The sequence below is a fragment of the Xyrauchen texanus genome, chromosome 28, assembly GCF_025860055.1.
Source record: "Xyrauchen texanus isolate HMW12.3.18 chromosome 28, RBS_HiC_50CHRs, whole genome shotgun sequence".
Taxonomy (NCBI): Eukaryota; Metazoa; Chordata; class Actinopteri; order Cypriniformes; family Catostomidae; genus Xyrauchen; species Xyrauchen texanus.
In genome coordinates, this window is record NC_068303.1 from 20,968,527 (window position 1) to 20,994,086 (window position 25,560).

The 25,560-nt window shown below is 37.6% G+C and overlaps 1 protein-coding gene across 3 annotated transcripts in view; it reads left to right on the top strand.

Annotated features, from left to right (window-relative positions):
• The window catches only part of epha7 (eph receptor A7), a 100,560-nt gene that overhangs the window by 20,004 nt on the left and 54,996 nt on the right, over nt 1-25,560 (top strand). For all 3 annotated transcript variants that reach the window (XM_052095351.1, XM_052095353.1, XM_052095352.1), the window contains exons 4-5: nt 8,374-8,529; nt 17,582-17,917. In XM_052095351.1, coding sequence (XP_051951311.1) covers nt 8,374-8,529; nt 17,582-17,917 — 492 coding nt within the window. The remainder of the gene's footprint in view (nt 1-8,373; nt 8,530-17,581; nt 17,918-25,560) is intronic.

Genomic DNA, 25,560 nt, shown 5'->3' on the forward strand with positions numbered 1-25,560 from the left:
AAATGACCTCCACCTCAAAGCCTACCAGGCTGCACCAAACTTTTGGTGCCTTGTTGACACAGAGAAGTACAGTGGTGTGTGTGTGTACAGCAGCTATGAAGGTTGCCAGCCTGTTTGGTTCTACCTATCTATGTGAATCAGCATTTTCTGACATGAACTTCATCAAGAACAAACACAGAACACGCCTCACTGATCTGAAAGAGTTACTCACAGTTGCAGTGTCAAGGTACACACCAGATTACGATACAATGGTAAACAGCATGCAATGCCAGTCTTCCCACTAACAAAGAAAATTATACCAGATGTCAGTGGCAACATGTCAGTGCCATGGCAAAGTTTAATTAAAATATTGAAGAATTGTTCAATTTAAAATGTGTGTTCATGACATGTAACAGTTATTATTTTATTAAAAATACAGCAGATTTGTTCATTAGTTCAAAATGTGACAAGATTTATTTAAAAATATTTAAGATTTTTCACTACATTACAGACATTACAATGTACATAATTGATAACGTTTTGAAACATGGTGCAACATAGTTCATGATTTGTTTAAAAGGTTTGTCAGTGGCTAGTGAAAATGGGACATTTTTCCTAAGAAATGTAATGTAAGTGATCGTCTGAACATTTTACAATTACTGAGATAAATAGAAATAAAGTGCTGAATATTGATATCTGTTTCCCACCTTGTTATTGTTGGTAATTATTGTGAGAAATCATTAACGTGATCAGAGTCTTTACATTATTAATAATGTATAAGGCAAACTAAGCAAATTTGTTATTTCAGAAGAGTGTATCAAACTGGTAGCCCTTCGTATGACTCAGTACCCATGAAGTAGCTCTCAGTATCAAAAAGGTTGGTGACCCCTGGTATAGAGGAAATATAGAAGGCTGAAGAGGCCATTACATACACGCAATTGAGGCGTAGATGATTTTATATATATATATATATATATATATATATATATATATATATATATATATATATATATATGTATTTTTTTTTTTTTTTGCATCTACAGTGTGATCTACAAAAAGTTTTTGGAAATATACAGTGGTAAAAAGTATTTGGACACTGTAGCCATTGTTGGAAATATATGGATCTCATTGGATAACAAATAACACAAATCAATCATATTCATGTTAAGTATCTTATGCAATGACATTCAGACATTTTTAACCTTGGGCAAACACTTCATGGGATAATATTGGATAAACAGCACATTTGAGTAAAAAGATATTCCCAAGCAATGCACAATCAGAAAACAGCTTAATTTACCTCATCCTCAAAAGTCTAAAAAGGGTAGCATAGAGGTTTATTGAAAATTTGTCAGTGAACATGTGCAAGCAAGAGAAAAAACAGCACTTGTGATTAGAAATGCTGTGATTAGGATATTTCCTCATCCACCCTACAAGAAGGACTGTTATGATAGAGAATTATTTAGTTAATACGCTACTCTAAGTGTAGACAAGAAACAATAGAGAAATTATTATTCAAATATTTAGTAACCGATGCGAGAAACATCATGACATGACAATCACTCCAGGCATATCAGAATCATCAGTCCTTTGTTTTGGATTTTTTTTCTTTTACTGTCCTTCACTCTACAAATAAATGTTTATTAGAGCCTAAGTGGTTTTACAGACTCCCTAAAAATTCCACAAATACGTTTTTGTGCTTTTAAAGAACCCAAAACACAATATGATTTGAAGACCAATAATGTAACATCAAAAACATTTTAAAGGGATTGTTGAATTTCTATCATCATTTACTCATGCTCATATTGTTTCAAACCTTGATAACTTTCTTGCTTAATATTTGGGGGAAAATATCCCTTTAAATTTAGAAAACGAACCATGTAGCAGGCCTCTAGACTGTAAATAAATTGTCACAAATGCGACCAAAAATAACTGATTGCGACAATAATTTTAAATCTAGTCGTCATTGGCGACAGATGGGTTGTGTGCATTCATAAGCTATTTGGTCAGATATTATCTTGTGAGTTATTGAATACATCTTTAGAGCGTGCACCAGTGTGTATCACGTCACTTTTCACCCGTTCTGTTGTGATGACGAGCTCTCTGCACCACACTCAACAACAAACCCAGCGCGAGAGAGTCGTGAACAAATTACTCTTTTGAATCAGGTCTTTTCATGAATCACCTGAAAAGATCTGAGAATTTTGGAGCTCAGGTTAGGACACTTAGGACAACTGAGGGACTTGTATACAACTATTACACAAGGTGCCAACATTCATTGACGCTAAAGAAGACAAAAAATAGCTTGTCTTATATTTAAAAAAATATGAAAGGGGTGTGAACATTTATGAGACAAAAGGGGAATCCAAACTTATCTTCTTAACTATACAGTATACATACTGTATATTACACCTCAGATTAATGGGTTATTATCAGAAGTTTTCCTTTCTATCTTGTTTCTGAACAGCAATCTAAATCAAGCAATTCTGTGATTTGGTGACTAAAAACCAGGAGCCAGTTACTCCTTAGTCATTTTCTTTAGTCTGGAGCCCTGTATAGCCAACTCAACCTTATACAGTGAAAAAGCGGTCCTAATAAGAAGAGGGATCCATTAAAGAGGCCTGTAATGATTCATTAAACATGGCCAGTTCTTGCATGGACACAATTCAAAAACTTTGTCTAGCTGGATGTAATCGAAAATAGAAAGCTCTGTATCTAAACAGTATCTAAACCCTTCATAGTTTTCTGTTGCTTTGTTGTGAGTGTCTAGACACAGTAATGTTTTCTGTGTGATTGGCTTGAATACAGATTATGTTATAGATGTTTTAGGAGCCAAGTCTTGCTATTCCTGAGCAGAGTTCTGTATTATCAATGCCGCATAAGAAATGCTGACTGAGAGTCCTGTTTTTTTCTCTCTCGCTGAAACGGAGGGCTTGACCACTGAAAGGTAAATTACTGATGCTGGCGGCCGCTGCCTGCTAAAGAGTCTGAGCAGAATGTCAGTCTGTTTTAGTCTCTGTCTCTGTTGTTCTGTTTAACCTCAACCTGTGTTTCTAAAGGGCTGACTAATTTCTTTGTGCAGTAAATGAGGTTGCTTTCGCTTGCTCTCTGTGCCCATGTCAACAAGCACATCCCATTAGCTCGCCTTCATGCTAGTGGCAGCTCATATATAGCTCGCTCTCACTGAGCGTTTCAGCGAACTTTTTAAACAGCCTAAGCTAGTGCATTTTCTTTCCGTTTTGCAATTTAGCAGCAATGCAGTTAAGTTGGCAGGACAAGTTTTCAACTGAGAGCAGAAATGGGCAGTTAAGTGGAGGATATTGTCTCAATGTCAGTTTCATAGATTGGTTAGCATGTTCTCAAGAGATGCTGGCACATGGGGTCATGTAATTCAGTTATGATTACATGCTAGCAGACATTATGCAGCATGGAAGAAGGAAGCATAATTGGGCAAGCCTCATCTTTTTCCTCCCACAGAAATAAAACTGTCAGGAAGGGGAAATCAAAGCAATCTTTTATCTGTTGTATGGCGGGTTAGCATGTTAGCTCAACTGTGGTTTCTTTGGCTAGTTCAGCTCTAGTATCTGCACATTTTTGTTGGTAGGGCAGGAATTGGGGCTCCAGAAATGGCTGTGTTTGTGCATGTCACTCATGGTTAAACCAGAGAGGTGGAGAGGATACAGGTTCTCAAATGGACCCCTGTGTCAGCGCTACATTTGATTTGAGGCCTAATTTGCTGGTTGGTTGCTTGTGTAAACAACTGAGGGATACTTGGGCTTCTCAGACGCCGTGATAAACAAATCCAGATCAAACAGATGTAAAAATAAACCATCTCTGCTTCAGAGATGTAAAAAGCCAGCGTGTCGGCATTCGGGAGCCCTCATGTTTTGGTGATTTGTGATAGTGCTAATCTTAGTGTGTTCACAAGAGAGCTGCTGAGAGCTCGTGGCCAGGTCTTGAGCTCTCAGGCTCAGGTGGGATCTTTTCCCCACACAGATAGGCTCAGTGCCCAAAACTAAAACCAACTGACACACCAACTTACAGTACCTGGGAAATGGTTTCTATCTTTCTTGTAATTTCTTTTATCTGTCTTTTCTTTTCTTTTTTTTTTGTTTTACCACTTTGACTGTTCATTATTAAAAAACATTTTGTGTATGTGTAATTGGCCTTGATTACACAATCATAAAGCAAATAAACAAATCTTAAATTAAATATATATACCTAACTACATAACTCTTGCTGCTTTCAATTACAAGTCCTCACTAGTAGAGAAAGATCCCAGATAAAATCACATCCCTTTCCTCCTCTTCCCAGCCTTAGAAGGGTCATGTTCTTTTTGTCGCATGGCCATGTCATGCCAGTATTCTGACCTAAATACACAGTGACAGGGCTTTCATGTAGCTGAAATGGGGATACCGTATCCCTTAACCACCCCCTATCTCAACAAGGTGGTGTTAAAAATTAGGAAACTGTGCAACATCCTGTGCGATCTCCATTTTAGTCTATTCACGGAAAGCTGCAAAACAATTTTTCCTTTTAAAGGCCCTGAAACAATGATGGAATAGAAAAACTGGAATTGGAATTGAAAATCAGTAGTGTTGTGTCCCTGATAATAATCATTAAAATGCATAGCAAAGAGCAAAGTAATATTTATCCTGGGGATGCGGGTGTGGCTGGGGTTTAAGAAAAATCATGTGGGCCTGATTCCCTCTTTAGGCTGAAGGGGGTTTTAAGCAAACAGCTGCTAAGTGTGGATTAGTGTCTCTCAGCAGTGTCGGCCAAAAGGCCAAACCTAAAATAGCTTAGTTCTCTTTGCTTACAGACTTTGTGTGAACTAGAAAAATACCTCCGCTTATGGAATCACCCCAAATTTGTTTTTAATGAATATTTCACAGAAAAGTGAAAATTATTTTATAATTTTCTCACCCAAATATTTTTCTGAACCCGAATGACTTGCTTTCTCACACAGAACACAAAAGGAGATGTTTAATGACTATTTTAATTTGGCTTTTCTATACGATAGCAGTAGATACTATTGCCTTATTTTAAAGGGGTCATGACATACTAATTTTTTATAATTTTATTATCTTCCCTGAGGTCCACTTTAATGTTAGTAAAGTTGTATTTTTGCACCAAACAGTCATAATTTATTCATATAATAATTTTGCACCCTGTCTCTGGCCCTCTGCCTGAAATGCTCTGTTTTAAGCTTTTTAGACTCCAATGTAAAGTCCCACTGTTGTGATTGGATGACATCATTCATCCTTTCCAATACATCCATATCCGAAGAAAATAAACCAACTCCACACAACATTAAACTACATTTCAGGGTTAACGCATAATGTACGTCCAACACATTTCATTGGAATGTATCAAATTGTTCACTCAAGCTAAGAATAAACTATCAAACAGTCATGACATATGAAATATTCATGAATTAAATTGGCTACTTATGGTTTCTTTGTCCAATAGTGCAATTTTAACTGCCCCATCTTTCAATAAAATTTCCTTTGCAAAGCTTGAATCATATTGTTTCATATGCAAGTCACACTGAAATTTTCTGAATACACAAACATATTTCAATCCACAGTGATTTTGGGTGCTTCAACCGGCTTTAACAGGCCAGATACGCATAAAAACGTTCAAAGACGTCCATCGAGTGCATGTTTACAGAAGACCAACAATTAAAAATAGCACAGATGGGTGCAAAAAGAGGACACCATCAAAACAACACAACAGCATGACAGCGCAGCTGAATGAAACACGAGTTATAACTTTACATCATGTCTTTTAAATCCAGACAGGCACATGAAGGTGTCCTGTGTAAGACCACTTTGGATGAATCTCCCATGACAGGCCTCCTCTCTCGTCTTCTCCTGTGTGACTGACTAATCACCAATGGGCGGGGCCAAGGGTGCAATGGCGGAAATATTGGCATTACATATGCATATGTATTTGGTCCTTGAGATATCACAAGTTCCACAAATATCAAATGAGCTGTTTTTGCAGCTTGGTTTAAATAAATGCTCCTTTTCTATTAAGGAGGAAGTTTTCAGTTCTGATCAGTTTCTTTTATATTACAATGACCTCTTAAATGTCAAAAGATCAAGGATAATTTTATTCTTCATGTCATGACCCCTTTAAAGCTTAAAAAAAAATATTCAAAAGTATCATACAAGTAGTCCATGTGACTCCTGCATCATATTACAATTCTTCTGAAGGCATAAGATTAGGGATGGGAATCGTTAGGAATTTAACGATTCTGGTTCCGTTTCTGATTCCTCTTAACAATTCGGTTCCTTAACAGTTCCAGTAACGATTACAGTAGTTATTGTAGTACTTTTGAGGATGTATTTGAAAATGAGAAATGCAATTCTTATTGGATTTACTGTCCTCTGCAGTCTGTTGCCAAATTATGAGATTCTTTATGATTTCTATATGGCAGATATAAAAAATCAGAACTAAATTTAATACATTTCGTGTAAAAGGTGTTTGCTGACTTTAAGACATATATCAAATCCAATAATTTATCCTAACTAGGCTATATCTGGACTGAATCTTAACAAACAAGAAATGTGATGGCATATTTAATTCATTATTTTTTTAAATATAAAATCCCATGTATTACAAAACTCATGTATCTTTAAAAAAACATTGTCGTATGAATAACCAGTCAGTAACTGCACTGCTTGATTAAAGTCTCACAGGTCTAAAGTCACTTGATATAACAGTTCCAGAGACAGTTTAGACTGTGTTCTATTGTCTAATGTTGTACTTCAAGCTTCTAAGACTTCAACAGTTCTTATTGAATTTTGAGTTGGACATTCATAATTGCACATCAGTGTAAGATTAATAATATATGTTACTAGACAGGTAGCGCTTTATGTTTCGTGCTGTAGATAAAAAGAACCGGCTCATCTAAATCGTTCTTTCAGGAATCGGACTATACCAGAAGTGCTGTCTGTTTCGCGCTATAGATTCAACAGAGACGGCTCATAAGAGTCATTTGTTTGTGTTTTTACACTTTTGACCAGTAGAGAGAAGCGCTGCTGCACAAATGAGCTGCTTGAAACACTGTCAAGAGAATATCAGTGCGGTGTTCCAGCAGAAAATTCTCGCAGCAAAACCATTAATGGAACCAAAAGTCATGAAGATCATCCGATTACGGTATTTTGTAAAGTATGGAACCAGTTACCAACCCTACATATGATTTACCCTTTTTGTAGGAAAAAATATCCATTGCATTCTGATGAGTGTTATACGAAAATCTTGTTTAAGAACTTCTTATTTTGAGGTCTCATCCTCAAAACAATGTTGCCTAAAATCAATGCAAATTCTCTTGTGAACGCTTGAGTGCTACTGCAAACAAGCTTCTCTCATAGGACTCATGACAGATGTCAAAAGTTTCAATGCAAATGTACTTCTTTTATGATTTTTGGTCCTTTGTTAATCTTTAAAGTGGGGCACTATCAATTGCTATTGTATTTTCATTTTTGCGTGCACTATTTGTTTAATATCAAACTTTCTGAAATGTCTTCATTTTCTACAAGGTTAATTAAAACAGAAGTTACTACTAATGAATTAGGAAGATTGTTATTGTTTAATTATGATGGAAATAGTAATATACTATCATGGTGCTTCATTGAAAATTCAGCCCATATGGGCATATGAAATAAAGTGTGGGAGTGAATGACTCATTGTCATTGGAACGTGTGAGGGTGATTCTTGTGCGTTGCCTGCAGCGATCTGGCCCTAATTTTTGCTTTGTCTCTGATCCCTGGCTGCCTGTGGGATGTCCTTTTTTCCCCTCATAAAAGGTGAAATACTGAAATAATCCATTTAATTTTCCTATTTTCCACAGTAACCTTGCCTCTAGGACATCTCTGACTGCTAGAAGTTGTGTGAAGGCAGGCGTGCTAGTGCATATGGGGAGATAAAAAAAAAATTAGACCTGAGCAAACATATGCAAATCATCCTTTGCTTGATGCAGCATACTGTATGACTGGATTTGTGTATATGTTTGTGTGTATGTCTACTAGTAATGATGCTTAAGGGCCAGTTTGATTCAAACACCAGATGTAAAAAATGTGAGCACAAGTTCAGTGATATGTTCACCACTGTCCTCTTATCAGGGTTCCCATTGGCATGGAAAACCAGAGAAGTTAATACATTCTTAATATACAAAAGAATATATATAGAATATATCAATTTATTTTTTGTCTGGTTTTCTAGTTATTTAATCAGCTAACAATTGCTCTTTGTGCCAAGCAATCACGAATGAATGGACAGTCATGGAAATTCATTGATCGAAGTTGTTGAAATCCTGTTTTATATGTATAGCCATGTGTGGGTAGCCCTTTAATTCTGCCTCTTTGTTTCTTTTTTCTAATGCAGCCTGTGGTCGTGGATTCTACAAATCTTCATCTCAGGATCTTCAGTGTTCCCGTTGTCCTGCACACAGTTATAATGACAGAGAGGGCTCATGGAGATGTGACTGTGAGGATGGCTACTACAGAGCCCTCTCGGACCCCCCTTCTGTCGCCTGCACCAGTGAGAAAGCTGTTTGTGTTACAAAGCCCCTGTCTGGTGTTCCCATTCCAACTGCTTCCTTTCCACTCCCCCTCCCTCCCTCCTCTATATGTCTTTATGATTGCACACTGGCATGTCTCATTCCCTCTCACTAGTAGCTCATGATCAGCCAAGCAATTGTCTGTTTCCTGTCAAATGAGATTGTAATTACAGTCAGAAGTAACGGAAGCAGTCCCAGCAGTTCTTTCCTCTCCTCCTCTCTGTCCTCTTATTGTATGTTCTCTTTCCCTCCCCAATTACCTCCTTTCCATTCCTATCCTGTTTTCAGCTGTCTCCCTTTGAAAATCACAGTTATACTTGTGCCATTGATGACTTACTTAGACAGGCCAGTCAAGGGTGAAAAGAGGCAGGGAGGGTGGGGTTGAGCTACCTGGAAATATGCTGAAAGACAGGTTCAATCAAGTGAAATTCAAGAGTGTTTTCTACTTGAAGAGACAAAAAATAAAAGAAAAAAGAATGAGCATTGCTTATGCATTCAGTAATAGTAAGGATTTTTAAAACAAATCACATTGTGATTATATTAACGAATATTGCGATTTGAGTTTTGTGTTCAAGAAGTGAAAAACATTATGCAGTTGATGTGAACTAAATTCAGAACATGTCCCGAGAAGGAGTTTGGTTTCCTTGTGCTGTAAAATTATTGGTATAATGCCATATTAGGATCTCGTTTTTAATTTGATTAATTGCGCAGCCATGTTGCTATGATTAACAACACTAAATGAAAATGATTAGAGAAATGGATAGATATAGAAAGGTTTGGAGAAAGTTGTGGCAGTTATATTAAACCATAGCTGTAGTATTGTTTGTGGAGCATGTCTACTAATAAACATGCTAACCTTTGATGACACATATGTCATGAATTAATATTTACACTCCTTTACTTTCCATTTTGCCTCTAAAATATGATCACTCTAGAAGTGATTTAATTTAATTGTTGCCCAATGTCCCTCAATCAGAAAACGGGAAAAAAAACACAGGCCTTTAATTCACCACACAATTACTCTGGTCTCCCCTGCTTTATTTCATTCTCCCTGCAAGTACAAAACAGATCTGTTACTACCCTGGCCACAGTATGGCTGTGGTTACTCTTTCTGGGCAAGAAAACTTTGACTTTACTGTTCCACAAATGCATAATTTGTTGAACAAGGGCAAAATGAACACATAAGAGAGGGATTAAGAATCATCTTGTTTCAGTCTATGACTTCCAGAGGGCAAGTAATTATGAAGTCATGTGAGTTATAGGATATAGAAACAACAGACCTTATTACAAAGGTGATTCTGAAACACAAGTTTTGGAGGTGATACAGGCCCATAATGTATAACGCAGGTATTGCCTGTGAAATACTGAGTCAATATAGCATATTTTATGTGTGTTAGGATTGACCCAAAAATGAGAATTCTCTAATCATTTACTTACCCTCATGCCACCACAGATGTGTATAACTTACTTTCTTCTGCTGAACACAAACAAAGATTTTTAGAAGAATATCTCCGCTCTGTAGTTCCATACAATGCAAGTGAATGGGTAACAAAATACATATAAAGGCATCATAAAATAAATCCCTAAGACTCCATGGTCTAAATCCATAACTTCAGAAGTAGTATGAAAAGAGGGGGTTTGAAACAGATTCATATTTAATTTATTTTTACTATTCTCCTCCCTGCCTAGTAGGTTGCGATATGCACAAAGAAAAACAAAAGAAGAAAATGTGAAAATGAAAGTGGAGTTTGCTAGAAAAAAAGGACTAAAATAATCGTCTGTTTTCACCCAAATTAATCATATCGCTTTTGAATGGCATTAGGTTGAGTACAGCCGTGGCCAAAAGTATTGGCAGTGACATACAGTTTGCTGCTTCAGTATTTGTAGATTATTTTTTCACATGTTTCTATGGTATACTGGAAAACAACGATAAGCATTTTATATGTTTTAAAGGTTTGTATTGGCAAAAACACTCAATTTATGCAAAGAGTTCATATTTACAGTGTTGACCCTTGTTCTTCATAACCTCTGCAATTCACTCTGGCATGTGGATGTCAGCTTCTGGGCCAAATCCTGATTGATGGTAATCCATTCTTGACTTATTAGTGCTCGGATTTGATTACAATTTGCGGGCTTCTGTTTGTCCACTCGCCTTTTGAGGATTGACCACAGGTTCTCTTTGGGATTAAGATCTGTGGAGTTGCCTGGCCACGGATCCAAAATTTCAATATAATGATCTCCGAGCCACATCATTATAAATCTTTCCTTGTGACATGGTGCTTCATCATGCTGGAAAATGCACAGATCATCACCAAATTGCTACTGGATCGTTGGGAGAAGTTGCTCTTGCAGGACGTTTTGATACATTCTTTATTCATGGCAGTGTTTTGGGGCAGAATTGTAAGAGAGCCCACTCCCTTGGATGAAAAGCAACCCCACACATGGATAGTCTCAGGATGCTTCACTGTTGACACGACACAGGACTCATGGTAGCGTTCTCTGGACTATCGATTTTCCAGATGTCCCACACAGTCGGAAGGGGGTTTCATCAGAGAAAATATCTTTGTACCAGTCTTCTGCTGTCCAATCCTTGTACTTCCTGCAGAATTTCAGTATGTCCTTGATGTTTTTCTTGGAGAGAAGTGTCTTCTTTGCTGCCCTTCTTGACACCAGGCCATTGTCCAAAATTCTTCGCCTCACTGTGCATGCAGATGCACTCACACCAACCTGCTGCCAATATTGAGCAAGCTCTGCACTGGTGGTGACACGATTCCGTAGCTGACTCCTGAGGAGGACACTGGGATGGCCTTCCTCACTGCAGTTGAACCTCTCTCCTTGAAGTTCTTGATGATCCGATAAATGGTTCTTGCAGGTACAATATTCTTTGCAGCAATTTCTTTGCATGTGAGGCCATTTTGATGCAAAGCGATGATGGCAGCATGTCTTTCTTTAGAGGTAACCATTGCTTACAAGAACACAATGATTGGAAGCACTTTTTCCTTCCTTTTATAGCAAACAGTCTGCTCTTATAATCCAATCAGAACGATAGAGTGATTTCACCTGACTAGAACTCGTTCACACTTTCCCAGGTGCTGCTGATATGATTAGTGATGTTGGCTGGTCATTTTGTGCCACGACCCAAAACATTTTTTATTTTGCCATAAATATTTTTGGCCAATTAAGATTTTTGCAATTATTTAAAATGCATCTGATCACTCTGGGGGTGGTTAAGGGATATGGTATCCCCATTTCAGCTACATGAAAGCCCTGTCACTGTGTATTTAGGTCAGAATACTGGCATGACATGGCCATGCGACAAAAAGAACATGACCCTTCTGATCACTCTGCACAATAATCTAGAAACAATGTGAATTAACACCACAACAACTGAAGCAGAAAAATTTGCGAAACACAAAATTTATGTCACTGCCAATACTTTTGGCCACGACTGTACATGATGAAATAATTAAAATTTTTGGGTTTCCCTTTAAAGAGAAAACCCAGATGTTACATATTTTCCAAACCAGTTTGACTTCCGTGGAACACAAAATAAGATGTTAGGCAGTACAACAACCCCAGTCACCCATTCACTTTCATTGCATTGTTTTTTTTTTCTCCATACAATGAAAGTGACCACTGAATTTGTCCACTAAATGATGACATTATTTTTATTTTTGAGTGAACTATCCCCTTAAGGAGGAGATTCTAAATTACAGTCAGTCACAGAGGTAAAACAGCGACAGATGTTCAGGATAATTAAGATGTGACAGGAGTTAAAAAAAAGTTGAATGAAAAAAAGGACTTTAAGCACTTTGAGCGGATGAAAATAAAAACTACTAACAAACATAAATCGCGTCACTTTTGAAGTTGTAACACAGAGAAAGTGCATTGGAAATACTGTCCTCTCCAGACATGTCTTAATTATCTGAGGATTAAGTTATTGTGGCCATCTCAATTGTCTGGGATGAAGATTTCTTTTTGGGATTTACAGACGCTAGGAACTGAATGGTAATTGGGGTGAATTTACATTCGCTGAATAAACACCCTGATGGAAAGTTTTTTAAATGAGCGAGGTGTAAACCTACAGAATCTTAAGCTCTGTCAATACACACTCAGCTCCTCAGAACATGGATTAAGAGCAGCCTTAATGAAATTCACATTTCAAGAGTGAAAGGAATTAATATTCACTTGTAGTGCTCTGAAGAGAGCTCTGTCAATGTTCAAAGGAAAAAAAAAGTAGAAAAATCCTTTGCTGTTATTCAGAAATACTCAGTTATGTGAGTATTTCAGAACAGCACAAAATAATCGCAGTGACATGGCATTAATTCACCCAGTTTATCACAACCTGTGAGCCACTAAGATAAATAGGCAATACATAGCCCTGCTGTGCATGAGAGAAGCTTTCGAGAAGTTTTTTTTTCTCCTGAATTTGAACGAACGAAGGGAGTACTTGACAGGTTTCAGAGATGACATCAATCATTCACCAGCTGTGCATGGTGCCGGTGCTACCGAGGGTATGGAAGGGGGCGGGAGGAGGGTGGGGCTTTATGACAGAGAGAAAAAAGAGGACAACAGTGAGTGGGAAACATAGAAAAATTGAGAGAGAGAGAGAGAGCAAAAGAAGGTAAGAGAAATCGAAAGAGAGAAAGTGAATGTGAATAACCCACATATTCCCTTTTAACTCCTCCATCCGCCTAGAATCATCACCTCCATTTGTTGACGTGTCCTTGAGTAGCCTATAACACTTTCTCTCTTCCCACAACCCAGCCTCTCTCGTCCACTGCTCTCTGGCACCATCCCTCATTCTGTCCTTGGCACTTGCTGCAAGTGAGGTCAAAATTCAGGCCCCATGTTTTCAGATTAGGGATTAGTGGCTGGATGGTTTGAACATGGTTTGCAAGTACCATTCTGAGTCTACCTCATTAGTGGGATGTGTCCTAAAATGTGGAGGAGCACTTAGACAGCCAAGAGCTGCTCAAAGTGCAGATAAGAACTGGATTCCTGAGTTAAGCTCCAGTGCAGCTTGGCCTAAGATTTCAGGCTTTACACACATACCCACTCATGAACATACAACAAGATCAGCAGATTGACCTAATTAACATTCTCTCTTTGGAGAACACCAAGGGTAGTGGTGCTGTAAGAATCGTGATCACATTTTCCTGATTTCAAAGATGGTTTTATTTGATAGTTCACTTGTATTGCATACATTGCCTCTTTTTTTAGTTTGTAATGAGATATTTAGCTCTTTGTTGAAAATCAGTGTTAGAAAATAGGTTATATTTCACTATACAGCCTATAGAGTTATTGCCTTAAAGGACTGTTCCAGGTTTAATACAAGTTAATTCATTCAAAAATATTTGTGCCATAATTATTTTGACTCTTCCCTCATTAATATATATATATATATATATATATATATATATATATATATATATATATATATATATATATATAAATAAAAATAAAAACATGGTTTCATTAAAGCATTTACAATGGAAAAGAATGGTGCCTGTCCATAAACATTACAATACACCCTGTTTCTAATTAAAGCCACAAGATGTAAATATAGTACCCGTTAACATGATTTTAATGTGATAAAATCACTTACTAACCTTATCTGTGTAACAACTTCATTGTGACGATGAGGTAAGGCCAGTTAACCCTGTAATCCTAGTAAGCGATATTAGCACACTAAAATCATGTAGAACAGATTTGATCACACTAAAATCAAAATCATTAAAATCGTATTGTGGGTATACTTTTGAAAAATGTTTGTATTTTACAATTATGTACTGGCCCAATTCCCTTCCATTGCAAGTGCCTTACTGTAGCCAAATATTTTTTTTTTTCAATAAATGAGGGTGAAGTCAAAATTATGTATCTGTGGTAATCAAAATAATGCCACAAGTTCTGTCAATTGAGTATAACTTGTATTGAACCCTGAACATTATATTAATTGTTCTATAATTCCAAGTCTTCTGAAGCCATATGATAGCTTTGTGTGAGGAACAGAAAGAAATTTAACTCATTTTCAGTTCCAAAATTGGCATGTCATGTTTTTTGCATGTGTTGTAACCCGAATGTAACTCACTATTTTTAATTCTGGATGTGAATGCAGGCGAGACACAGGCTTCGGGGGAGGGTAAAATTATCAGTAAATAATAATATAAACATTAGTTTGTTCCTCACTAACAATTGCTTTCAAAATTATTTAACTAATCCTTTAAAAAACTAGGAAAAAGTTGAAAGATGAAAGGGAAAGAGAGAGAGAAAGGGAGAAAGGGAAAGAGAAAGAGAGAGAGAGAGAGAGAGAGAGAGAGAGAGAGCGAGAATGAAATAAGGATGAAGTGTGGGTTTGTGCTTTAAGTAAACGCAATATCCATTAAAAGAATAGTTTGGTTTGTGGTATAGAGAATAAAGCTGTCTGTGGCAGTTATTTGTCCCAGTTTCCCCCAGACTTCCTCCAGCGTCCCTGCAGAACCAGTCTCACAGCAGACTGCAGAGGAGGTGACAGAATACATATATAGAAACACATATAGGCACTAGCGTGTGAAAGAGCAAATGATGAGAGCAGTAATTTCACATGGCATTTGTTGTTAACCAGCAGACGATGATGCCCACAACAGCATAGGAAAAAAACACTCCACACCAGACATATACGGTACAGGAAAGTCTTGCTTTAGGCATATGTGCTGTTTTAACACCATTATAACATAACATTTATATATATATATATATATATATATATATATATATATATATATATATTATTTTTTTGTTAATGTTTTGCAAGAATTTAATCAATAGGCCCTCTCCATAGTGAGCATTGACAGTGATTCATTTCAGTGCAAACTCAGTCTGAATAGATACCTTCAATGACAGCTTGACTTCCCTCTCTGTCTCAGCCGTGCATTTTAAGATAAACAATCCCTTGATCTCTGCCACTCAAGAGTAGAATGAGATGGGTCTTCCAAATGGAGCCATTAGTGTTATTGTTATTATTAAAGGTAGTCATGGAAATAGACTGCTGAAGCCCCAGTAGAACAAGTGTGTGTTTGCATGTGTACAGTTTTGTGTGTGTGTGTGCGTGTGTGAGAGAGAGAGCGAGAGAGAGAGGCTCACCCAGAGGGAAATGGAGTTGGAGGGACATCATTAGCATCAGTAGGTGAAGTTGTGCTATAGCTTCAGAGGTAGCTACGGAGAGGAGCGAGATATGGAGATGGACCACATCTCTTCACCTGCCACAGGTGGCCCTTTCATCTCCTATGTTCATTCATTCCCCCTCAACTCTGATGAATATTTATGGATGTGTGTGTGCCATTACCCTTAATGAGGAGCAAAGTTTAAGTGTCACATTAAACATTCGCACAATTATAATGCCTGCTCTTTCCCCTCATTGCATATGCATTGAGTGTTTTGTTTGAAAATGTCTCCAGTTTAGCAGACCAGCGGCACTGGCGACACATGAATCAGGAGAGAAAACGCTTTACTTTACGTGTCCACAAAATATATTGTCCACGAAATATGACCAAATAGAATCTCCAGCACTATCGTCAGATTTGAAAGACTTGTGATAGACAGACATCACTGCTTTTACTCGCAATGCCCACTCAGCTCCACTCACCCCACACTAACGAACACATGCAGTTAGTTGTTTCATTTTGAGGGACAAAAATAGAACCTCTCAAAAGGCAAACCCATGATGCAAGACCACCACAAAGACGAGCTGTAATAAAAGGGATATTGAACAGGCAGTGGTGCTGTTATAAAAACATTATGGGTGATTAAAAAGTATGGGCTTGGTGGCTGGATAAAAGTAGCAAAGTATAAGAATTGTTTTTTTTTTTTTTTTTAGACACACTAGATTATTTGGCACTGCCAGGGGTTATGGGATGATGGGTTGTTTTCCACTGTGGTCATCCGTCTGTGAGCTGGTTATTGTAGGCTGAGTGGAATTCTGTACTGTTTCTATTATCAGGGGCGATACACTTGTTCATAATCTGTCTCTTCTATTGCTTAGACTCCTGCCAGGGTTATTCGAGTTTAGACAAAAAAAAATAAAAAAAATAAATAAACTTTATTTTCCAATTTATCATTACAACTATTTATTATTTGTATTTCAGTTACCAAAAATGTTTCATGTGGTCAACAAAAATGTTTTCATTTAGTTAAATGTTTTTTGTTAACAATAATCATTAACAATAATAACACTGACCGTGTTTACATGCACACCATTACACTGATAAATACTAAAGTTAGGATATAAAAAACAATTTTATGCAAGAAAACCGTCTACATGAGATTTGAAATAAGAAGAGTATTCTCTGCTTTTGATGTCAAAATGAAAAGAGGTAAGCACACAACACTTGAAAACATTGAATAAGCTGGTTAAGCTGTGTGCACTCAAAGCAGAACTACAGGTAATGGGCAAAAATCTATATGTGTAGAATATGTTCTGCTTAAACAGTTTAAGCCCTTACCCCGATAAAGCAAAACTATTTAAGGTGTTTACATGACCTTACACATTGTTGGCTAATTAAGCATAATCGGTGTAAGATGACTCCTGGTCACTCTGGCAGTCATAAAAATGTGTTTTGCCAATTGTATTACATCTTTTCTTTCCACTAGAGACTCATTAACCATTGGCCCACTAATGAAATACTCCTGTGAAGATGAGTGCCAACAGTAGGTGGAAGATAGTCCTATCTTAGGTTATCTACCTTGTAGTGGTTTGAAACCGTGTCCCGCTGTTCATTATTTCATCGTTTCACCACCACATCACTTCCAGGTCTACACTGACCTTGGCAGCACTCAAGTTCGACTCCCCAACATTCTTGAACATAAAATCTCTATGTATCTAGGTTACAGTATAATTGCATGTCAGGATTTGCCAAGGGCATGGATTCCTCGAATCCCTTGGAGTATTTGTCTGAGGAAAGGAACAATAGGAAAATCCACAAATGTCTGGAGTGCCATTAACGTTAGTGTACTAGTCACATGTTTATCTAACCATACTCCAATTTCTCACTACAGGGCCACCATCAGCTCCTCAGAACCTGCTTTACAACATCAACCACACCACCGTCAGCCTGGAATGGACCCCGCCAGCTGACACAGGTGGTCGCAACGATGTGACGTACCGGATTATATGCCGGCGATGCACCTGGGAGCCAGAAGAGTGCTTCACTTGTGGGAGCAATGTTGGCTTCTCGCCACAGCAGAGTGGATTAACTGACACCTACATCACCATTACTGACCTCTTATCTCACGCAAACTACACCTTTGAGGTGGAGGCCGTGAATGGTGTGTCCGATCTCAGCCGTACCCAGCGACTGTTTGCTGCCGTCAGCATCGCCACCAGCCAAGCAGGTAAAACGTTTTGGGCTTAGAAGGCAGTAAATGTTGAGGTAACTTTTGGACTACACTGGCCTACAAATTCAAAATGCAGTAATTTAATAATTTTGTCAAAATTGGGTTATGACTGGAATCAGATTGGAATAGTCTCTTTGCAAATGATCTGTCCTGTGACATACAGGTTTGGCTCAACCATGCTCAGATTTAGAGAGAAAAAAGTACAAAAAAAAAAAAAAATTGGTTAATCCACATTTGGCTGAATAATCAAAAAGACTTGAAATCATTCTTTAGTTTTAGTGCTGGCATAATTACTGCATTTTGCCTTTGTAGGGCAGTGCAGATTTGGTTTATCTATCTAGAGCAAAAACTGCATTTCCTCTATATCTTAATCAGCATTTGTATTTTTTGCACCACACTTATGTGCTTTGAAGGCATATTATAGGCTACAAGGAAGTTCAGTATGTAGTGAATAGTTTGGTTTTCTTTATTTTTTGTGTGGACAGCACTCTCATCTCGAGCCTGAATAATTTCCAGCAGCCGCATTTACTTATCACCATTGGGATAATTTAACAAATGTGTGGTTTTGTGCTGGTGATACAGTGCCGGACAACAATGGATGATAAATAATAGAAGTCAAGTACATGTGTACTCTCACATTTCTCATTTTGTTTTTATTGTCTGCCTAAAGAGCCACCACCTTTAAATATCACTTACGGTCGCTAAGGTTGATATTCATAAGTTGTTACTGAATTTGTGATAAATGATTTGAGCTACCATTTTATCCACATAAATGAAATGGGTGCCAAATGCTTGCATTGGTGCTGAAGTGCTGCAAACATACTGAGACTGTACATGCCAGAGAAACTGCACACAAGAGTTCTATTTTGCTTTTTAATGAACTATTTTTTATGGATCTACAAAACAAGATTTCTCTTTCATGCCCAAGCATCCATGAAATACAATTTGCTTTAGAATCCATACTGGCTATGGTCATTAACAAGAGGTTAGCAGACACTTATTGCTTAAAACTGCAAACAAAGTGCTTGGTATGCATTGTGTACATGCACGAGGGGTGGAAATCAGCAGGGGCCTGTCAATAGACTACTATCGTAATATGAGCCACGGAACAATAATATTGAAGTTTTGTTCAGCCTGATTTCATTACATTTATGTGACAGTAGCTACATTTTTGTATAAAAAATGACATGCTTCATGACATGTTTGGCTGCAGCTTCCCAGTGAACTGCCCAGTGAGGGTGCCAAAATCGAGTGAAATTACATTGTAATTAGACAAGGCTTTTATGGTGAATATTTAATGAGTAAAACATACCTCCCTAACCTAAGCCTTTTAAATAAACCTAACCAACTTATTAAAACATAAATAAGAGGTGAACAAAACAGATATCCTTACCCTAAACCAAAACCTAAACCTAACCGATAGTGTCTTAAAAGAAAGCTTGGTATGAAAATAAAATTTTGTGAAGCAACCACATGATATCGTGTCACTTTTATGGCACTTTCTCTTCACTTTCGCTTTGAGCGTTTGGCTGGGATCGAGGCTGGATCTCAGAGTCCAAAGTCCAACATTATCAGTTGAGCTATCACAGAAGTTAATCATATTGGAATAAGTTTGTAAATGTAGGTGTGTCTGTCATACAAGCATTCAATTGTATCGTTTTTCAAATTAGAGTAAAAGTTTTTTTATATAATAACATAGCAGGGTGTGAGTAATAGTGTGAAAAATAAGTGTTTATAAAGTCCTTAGCCATAGTACATAGCCATTAGTTCTAATGAAAACAGGTAGGCAGTTCCAAAGCATAGGAGCCACTACCGCAAAGGCACGGTCACCTCTCAATCTCAATTAAGACTTGGGGACACTCAAAATAGGAGTTATATGCTTGTGGGAAACTAAAACAGGAGTTATATGCTTGTGTTTGTGTACATCTGTCAAAAGCCTGGCAATAGCATTTTGAACCATTTGCAACCGTGGTCGATGAGTGGCTTATTTATATTTATTGAGAATTGCAATAGTCAAGTCTAGATAAAAGATAAGCACAAATCACCCTTTCAGAGTCCTTGAAAGAAAGTAAAAACTTAACTTTAGCCAAAACACATGAATGGAAGAAGCTATATTTGACTACAGAATGTATTTGTTTATCAAGGTTAAGGTCACTATTGAATAAAACACCCAAGTTTTTCACCAACGGTTTAACATAAGAAGATAGTTCGGCAAAATTAGGAATACCAGAGAACTCAGGAGGGCCAAACACAATAATCTCAGTCTTAGTCTTGTTCAGGTTTAAGACATTTAAAAACATACAAGATTTTAAATCAGATAAACAGGCCAGTAAGGGTTCCCTGCCACACTTATCATCTTTTTTCAAGGGCAAATAGATTCGTCATCCACAAAACAATGAAAGGATATACTATGTTTCTTAAAAATACAACAAAGGAATCAAATACATGGAAAACTAAATAAGAGCTATAACGGATCCTTGAGGAACCCCACAAGTAAGACGAGCTTTAGATGATGAAAATTCACCAAAGGTTTGAACCTGCTGAGGGCAGTTCCTTGGATGCCCACACATTGCTCAAGCACTAAAATCTATAAGCACAAGGATTGCATAATCCCTTGAATCAACAGTTAATACAATATCATTCAAACTTTTAAAAGTGCAGACTCAGTACTATGATGAGTTCTAAAACCCCATTATTATTTATATTTTATTTATTTCTAAATAAAAGGGAGACTAGAAATAGGTCTAAAATGAGACATAATTGTAGGGTCTAGATTAGGCCTTTTGCGAAGAGGTTGTATAGATGCATGTTTAAAGTAATCTAGTACATTTCCTGTTTTAAGGCACTTGTTGATAAGTGACAAGATACTGGACCCAACAGTGTTTAAAACATTTCTAAAAAGACGTGCAGGAATAACATCAAGGGGAGAAACAGTATGCTTAACTGGCCAACGATTTCTTGAAATGAATACATTTAAATAGGGTCAAACTGGCTTAACACACCAATGTACATAGTAGGGACAGACGGATCATGAGCAGAAAATATGATATGTGATCCAATATCTACTATCTTCTCAGCAAATAATTTAACTAAACTTTCACAGAGAGTTGTAGACACTAATAGTGGGATTTATAACAGATTTCAAAGTATTGAAAAACGTTTTAGGTCAGGACAATTATTTTCAATGATATCAGAGAGGTATTTAGACTTGGCTGCTCTGACAGCTCTCTGAAATTGAGACAAGGCATCCCTTAATATTTCATATGCCACCTGAAGCTTATCTTTTTTCCACTTTCTTTCAGCTCATCTGCAGACCTGCCTAAGAGCATGAGTGGTATCATTTAGCCAGGGCTCAGATTTAGTTTTGGGATGTTTATCCTTCAGAGGTGCAACGGAATCTAAAATATCAGTACAAATAGATTTAACATGGTAAGGTGCTTCTCTGGACTATGATCATGATAAGAATATTCAAGAAATTGAGAAACCTCTTCAAACGTAGCTGAAAAATCACCACTAGTACTTGTGTATCATGCGAGACTGACGGACAGGTGTCTGAGTATTGGCAATCTGATGTGAAAGTGAAAAAGTAAACATTATTGGCATATGATCAGAGAAAGTGATATCACAGATTTCGACATCATCAACAGACATGCCATGCGACAAAACAAGTATGAGTTGGGCCTTACACCAGTTGAGCAAGGTCAAATTAATGAATAAGTCTAATACATTATTTAGCCATAGAATTTGATGGACAGCTGACATGTATGTTAAAATCACCAATAATTACAAATCTATCAAACTTAGGTATCCCCTAAAAAGTCTGAAAACTCGTTAATAAAGTCTTTGTTTAGTTTTGGTGGTCGAAACACCACTCTGATCACCAACGGTCACTTAGCTCAAATAGCTGAAGTTCAAAACTTGAAAAGGCATCAGTCATTACAGTCGGGCAGCAGAATCTATTTTTACCAAAAGTATTGTCTGATCTTGTTTGAAAAGCTCATCAGTAGTACATTGAATACTGAGAAGGGTTTGATGATTGTACACTAATATTATTGATACATTCTGAATTAAAAGATATATTAAGCACATAAAAACAAAAGAACTGGGTAACAACTGACAGCAAGCCACACACATCAACTCCATCTTGTAATACAAAAGGTATTACAAGGTATACGGCTGAACTTATATACCTTCCTCATTTTGAGCGTGCATTTTGGTTAAATAGAAATAATTGGAGTGTGTCTTGATCTAATAACATAGTATGTTTTGCCTTCTTACACACTGGTCTTTTGGTGGTCAGTCTCTTTTGTTTTTCCCAAAAATACTGTCAAAAATTTTATAAAAAATATTTATGCTTGGCAGTAGAATATCAGTGCAGTACTTTGAGGTAAAATGTTGCAAAAACCTCTCCAACGTGCAAACACACATACACTATTTGACTAATTTTGTCTTGTTTGGAAAAGAGTTCCCACTTCACCGATATAGTACCCAACCTGCATGCAAACCTCAAACCCTCATTTGCATTTTGTGTTTTTATTATGGTTTGCAAACAAAACATTGTCAATGACATGATAATATGAGCAGCTCACACATCCACAAGTTCACAGAAAGATGAGGAAAAATACACAGGGAGAGAGAGGATAATGACCAGCAGGCAGTAAAATGGAGGAATGGAGCCGAGGAGGAAGGGGAGGTGAGAGGATGATGTATGTTTTATGACAGAGATCGTGACAGGGATACATGCTGGAGTAAGGAGCCATAAGGACACACAGACACCTTGGAAGGTTAGGAATGAGCAAGAGAGAGAGAGAGAAAAGACCCTTGTCTCAGAGTGAGAGCCGAGCGTAATTATGTCTGGCATACTGACAACAGACAATTACACCAGCCACCCTGGGCAATATTTAGTCATTAGTTATTGTCAGATTGAGAAAATATATTAGTTAAGCCCTGTTTTCTGTAGTGGCAGTAGTTACCGGTTTCATTTTTCATGTCTATCAAACTGCAGAATGGGCCACTGAGTGTAAAAATGGAGATCAGTATAAAAGTTCCCTCGTAAGTGTGAACAGATTCTATCTTTGCAAATAACAACATTTGTATAAAAATGAAATAGCTTTCCAATCAATTACTGTTAGATTTAATGAATTGCCTTTAATAATTAAACCCAGGATTCATTTGAATACAGCAGGCTGACTGCGATGACAAACTGAAAGGACCACTGGACAATCAGCTCCTTGTTTAGAGTTTAGATGGAAGAATTTAACCCTGTCTGAGCATGCTCAATTCTCTGCTCACCGGAGCCTCACAGGCGCAATTTTACCCATGGGTTACCACGGCAATGGCTGACTACCTCATAATGGGTGAGAATGGAGCTTCCTGAAACAATAAGCTTGCGGCTGGTCAAACAGAGCAGGACCCTCATTAACATTGATGACTTTATCGAGGCCTACTGAGTAAAAGTGCCTTATTTTAAGCTATGTCCAAGTCTTATTAAACTGGGAGGATAGCTGTAAGAATGCAAGGAGGGAAAAAGACAGAAAAGGAGGATTTGGAGGGAGAAAAACATTCAAGGCTACACAAAATTAACTCTTCCATGGTCTCGCTGTTCATATTGACACGTTTTTTGACAACGATGCTATGAGTCTGTAGTGCTATAAAAACAAAGCTTATTTTAGTTTGAGCATTCTGACCAGCCAGGCACTGCAACAGTTTTTCCGCCAATGGCTTGAGTTTAAGGTGGGACTGCGAACAATGGCAGATGGGGGAATGTTCTGGAAATCTGTTTGGAAAGGGTATTTATTTTTGCAATTTCGTTTGGTGATACCAGTGTGGCAGATATTACACAAAATGTAACAACCTGCCCCACTTTTGCAGTGAGTTGGTCACTTTTCTGCTAACAAAATCAATGCTGCATAGATAAAATCAAGTTCCATCCTACATCATTTCCTCTTGAATATACATTTGAACTACAATAGCTAAGTGTTAAGTTTTGTTTGATAGGGACACACTCTGCCATGCTGCTCATATCTTTTGCCTTACAGAGAGAGAGAAAAATGGGATAGTTCACCCAAAAATGACAAATCTGTCATCATTTATCCACCCTTATTTCGTTTAAAAAACGGATATGACTTATGACTTTTGTTAGTGGAACGCAAAAGAAGATGTTTGGCAGAGTGGTCCATTCACTTCCGTAGTATGAAAACCAGAGAAGGATGAACGTTCTAAAAAATGTCTCCCTATGTGTTCCATGGGGAAAAGGTGTGTTTTGAAACAGCACCAGGTGTGCAAATGTGAACAGAGTTTTCATTTTTGGGTGAACTAACCCTTTAAAAAATATTATTTTATTATTTTATAGGCCACATATACTCACTGAAAACTTTATTAGGAACACCTGTACACCTACTTATCCATGTAATTATCTAATCAACTAATCATGTGGCAGCAGTGCCATGCATACAATCCTGCAGATACAGGTCAGGAGCTTCAGTTAATGTTCACATCAAACATCACAATGGGGAAATTTCGTCCATTGGTACCATACAGGCTGGTTCGAGTATTTCTCTAACTGCTTATCTCCTGTGATTTTCATGCACAACTGTCTCTAGAGTTTTCTCAGAATGGTACAAAAACATCCAGTAAGTGGCAGTTCTGCGCTTGGAAACACATTGTTGACGAGAGAGGTCAACGGAGAATGGCTAGACTGGTTCGAGCAGACAGAAAGGCTATGGTAACTCAGATAACCACTCTGTACAATTGTTGTGAGCAAAATAGCTTCTCAAATGCACAACACATCGAACCGTGACGCGGATGAGCTGCAACAGCAGAAGACCACGTCAGGCACTTTATTAAGACAAATAGTCTTCCAAATAAAGTGCTCAGTGACTGTAAGAGTGTATTCAGCCAAGTTATACAATCAGTACCACTGGTATTAAGATCAAGAAATTATTTATTAGGAATATTTGTTAGCTTATCTCAAAGTGCTTGAGACATGCAGAACTTCACATGGGCTTTTTTCCCTCTCATCGATCTGTAACATGCTTCAGATGAGCATTACACTTTTATCTCGAAAAACCTTTGTGCGTCGAGCTGTGAGAATGAGGTAAATAACACCAAGTAGTTTCTCTTATGTTTAGGGCAAGTCTGGTTGGCATTAGGAAGGACTAGTCTCTCCTTGTTTTAAATAAAGCTAAGCTCAGAGAATCCAAATGTGGGATTCATGTTTCACATGCGAAATGTTTCAACCATTGTCTAAATGTGTCACACAAAGCATCTTAAAGTGTGAGAAACCATTCTCATGCCCTGGACTGATAGATGATCCCCCGTCAACTCTCCTGTAATTAATATGGCCACTTTTTCGACACGTTATCACTACAAAATGGATGCCTGTTCAATACCCCTGAGAAGAATCACACTTTGGGGAACAATAAGGCCATTGATTGATCTCTGCAAAGTCCTAATCTGTGGCAGGGACGTTAAACAGAATGGATTTATTGATTCCCGGGATTCCCAGACGACCAGTGCAAGGTGGTGTAATTTCTAGTTAAGCGGATCCCTTAAGCCTCTTTTGTAGTATTTGTATGCCGTTTTATGTTACCTGAGAGTCCTTTCTCCCTTCTTCTTGATCTCTTACTTTTCCTCTCTTT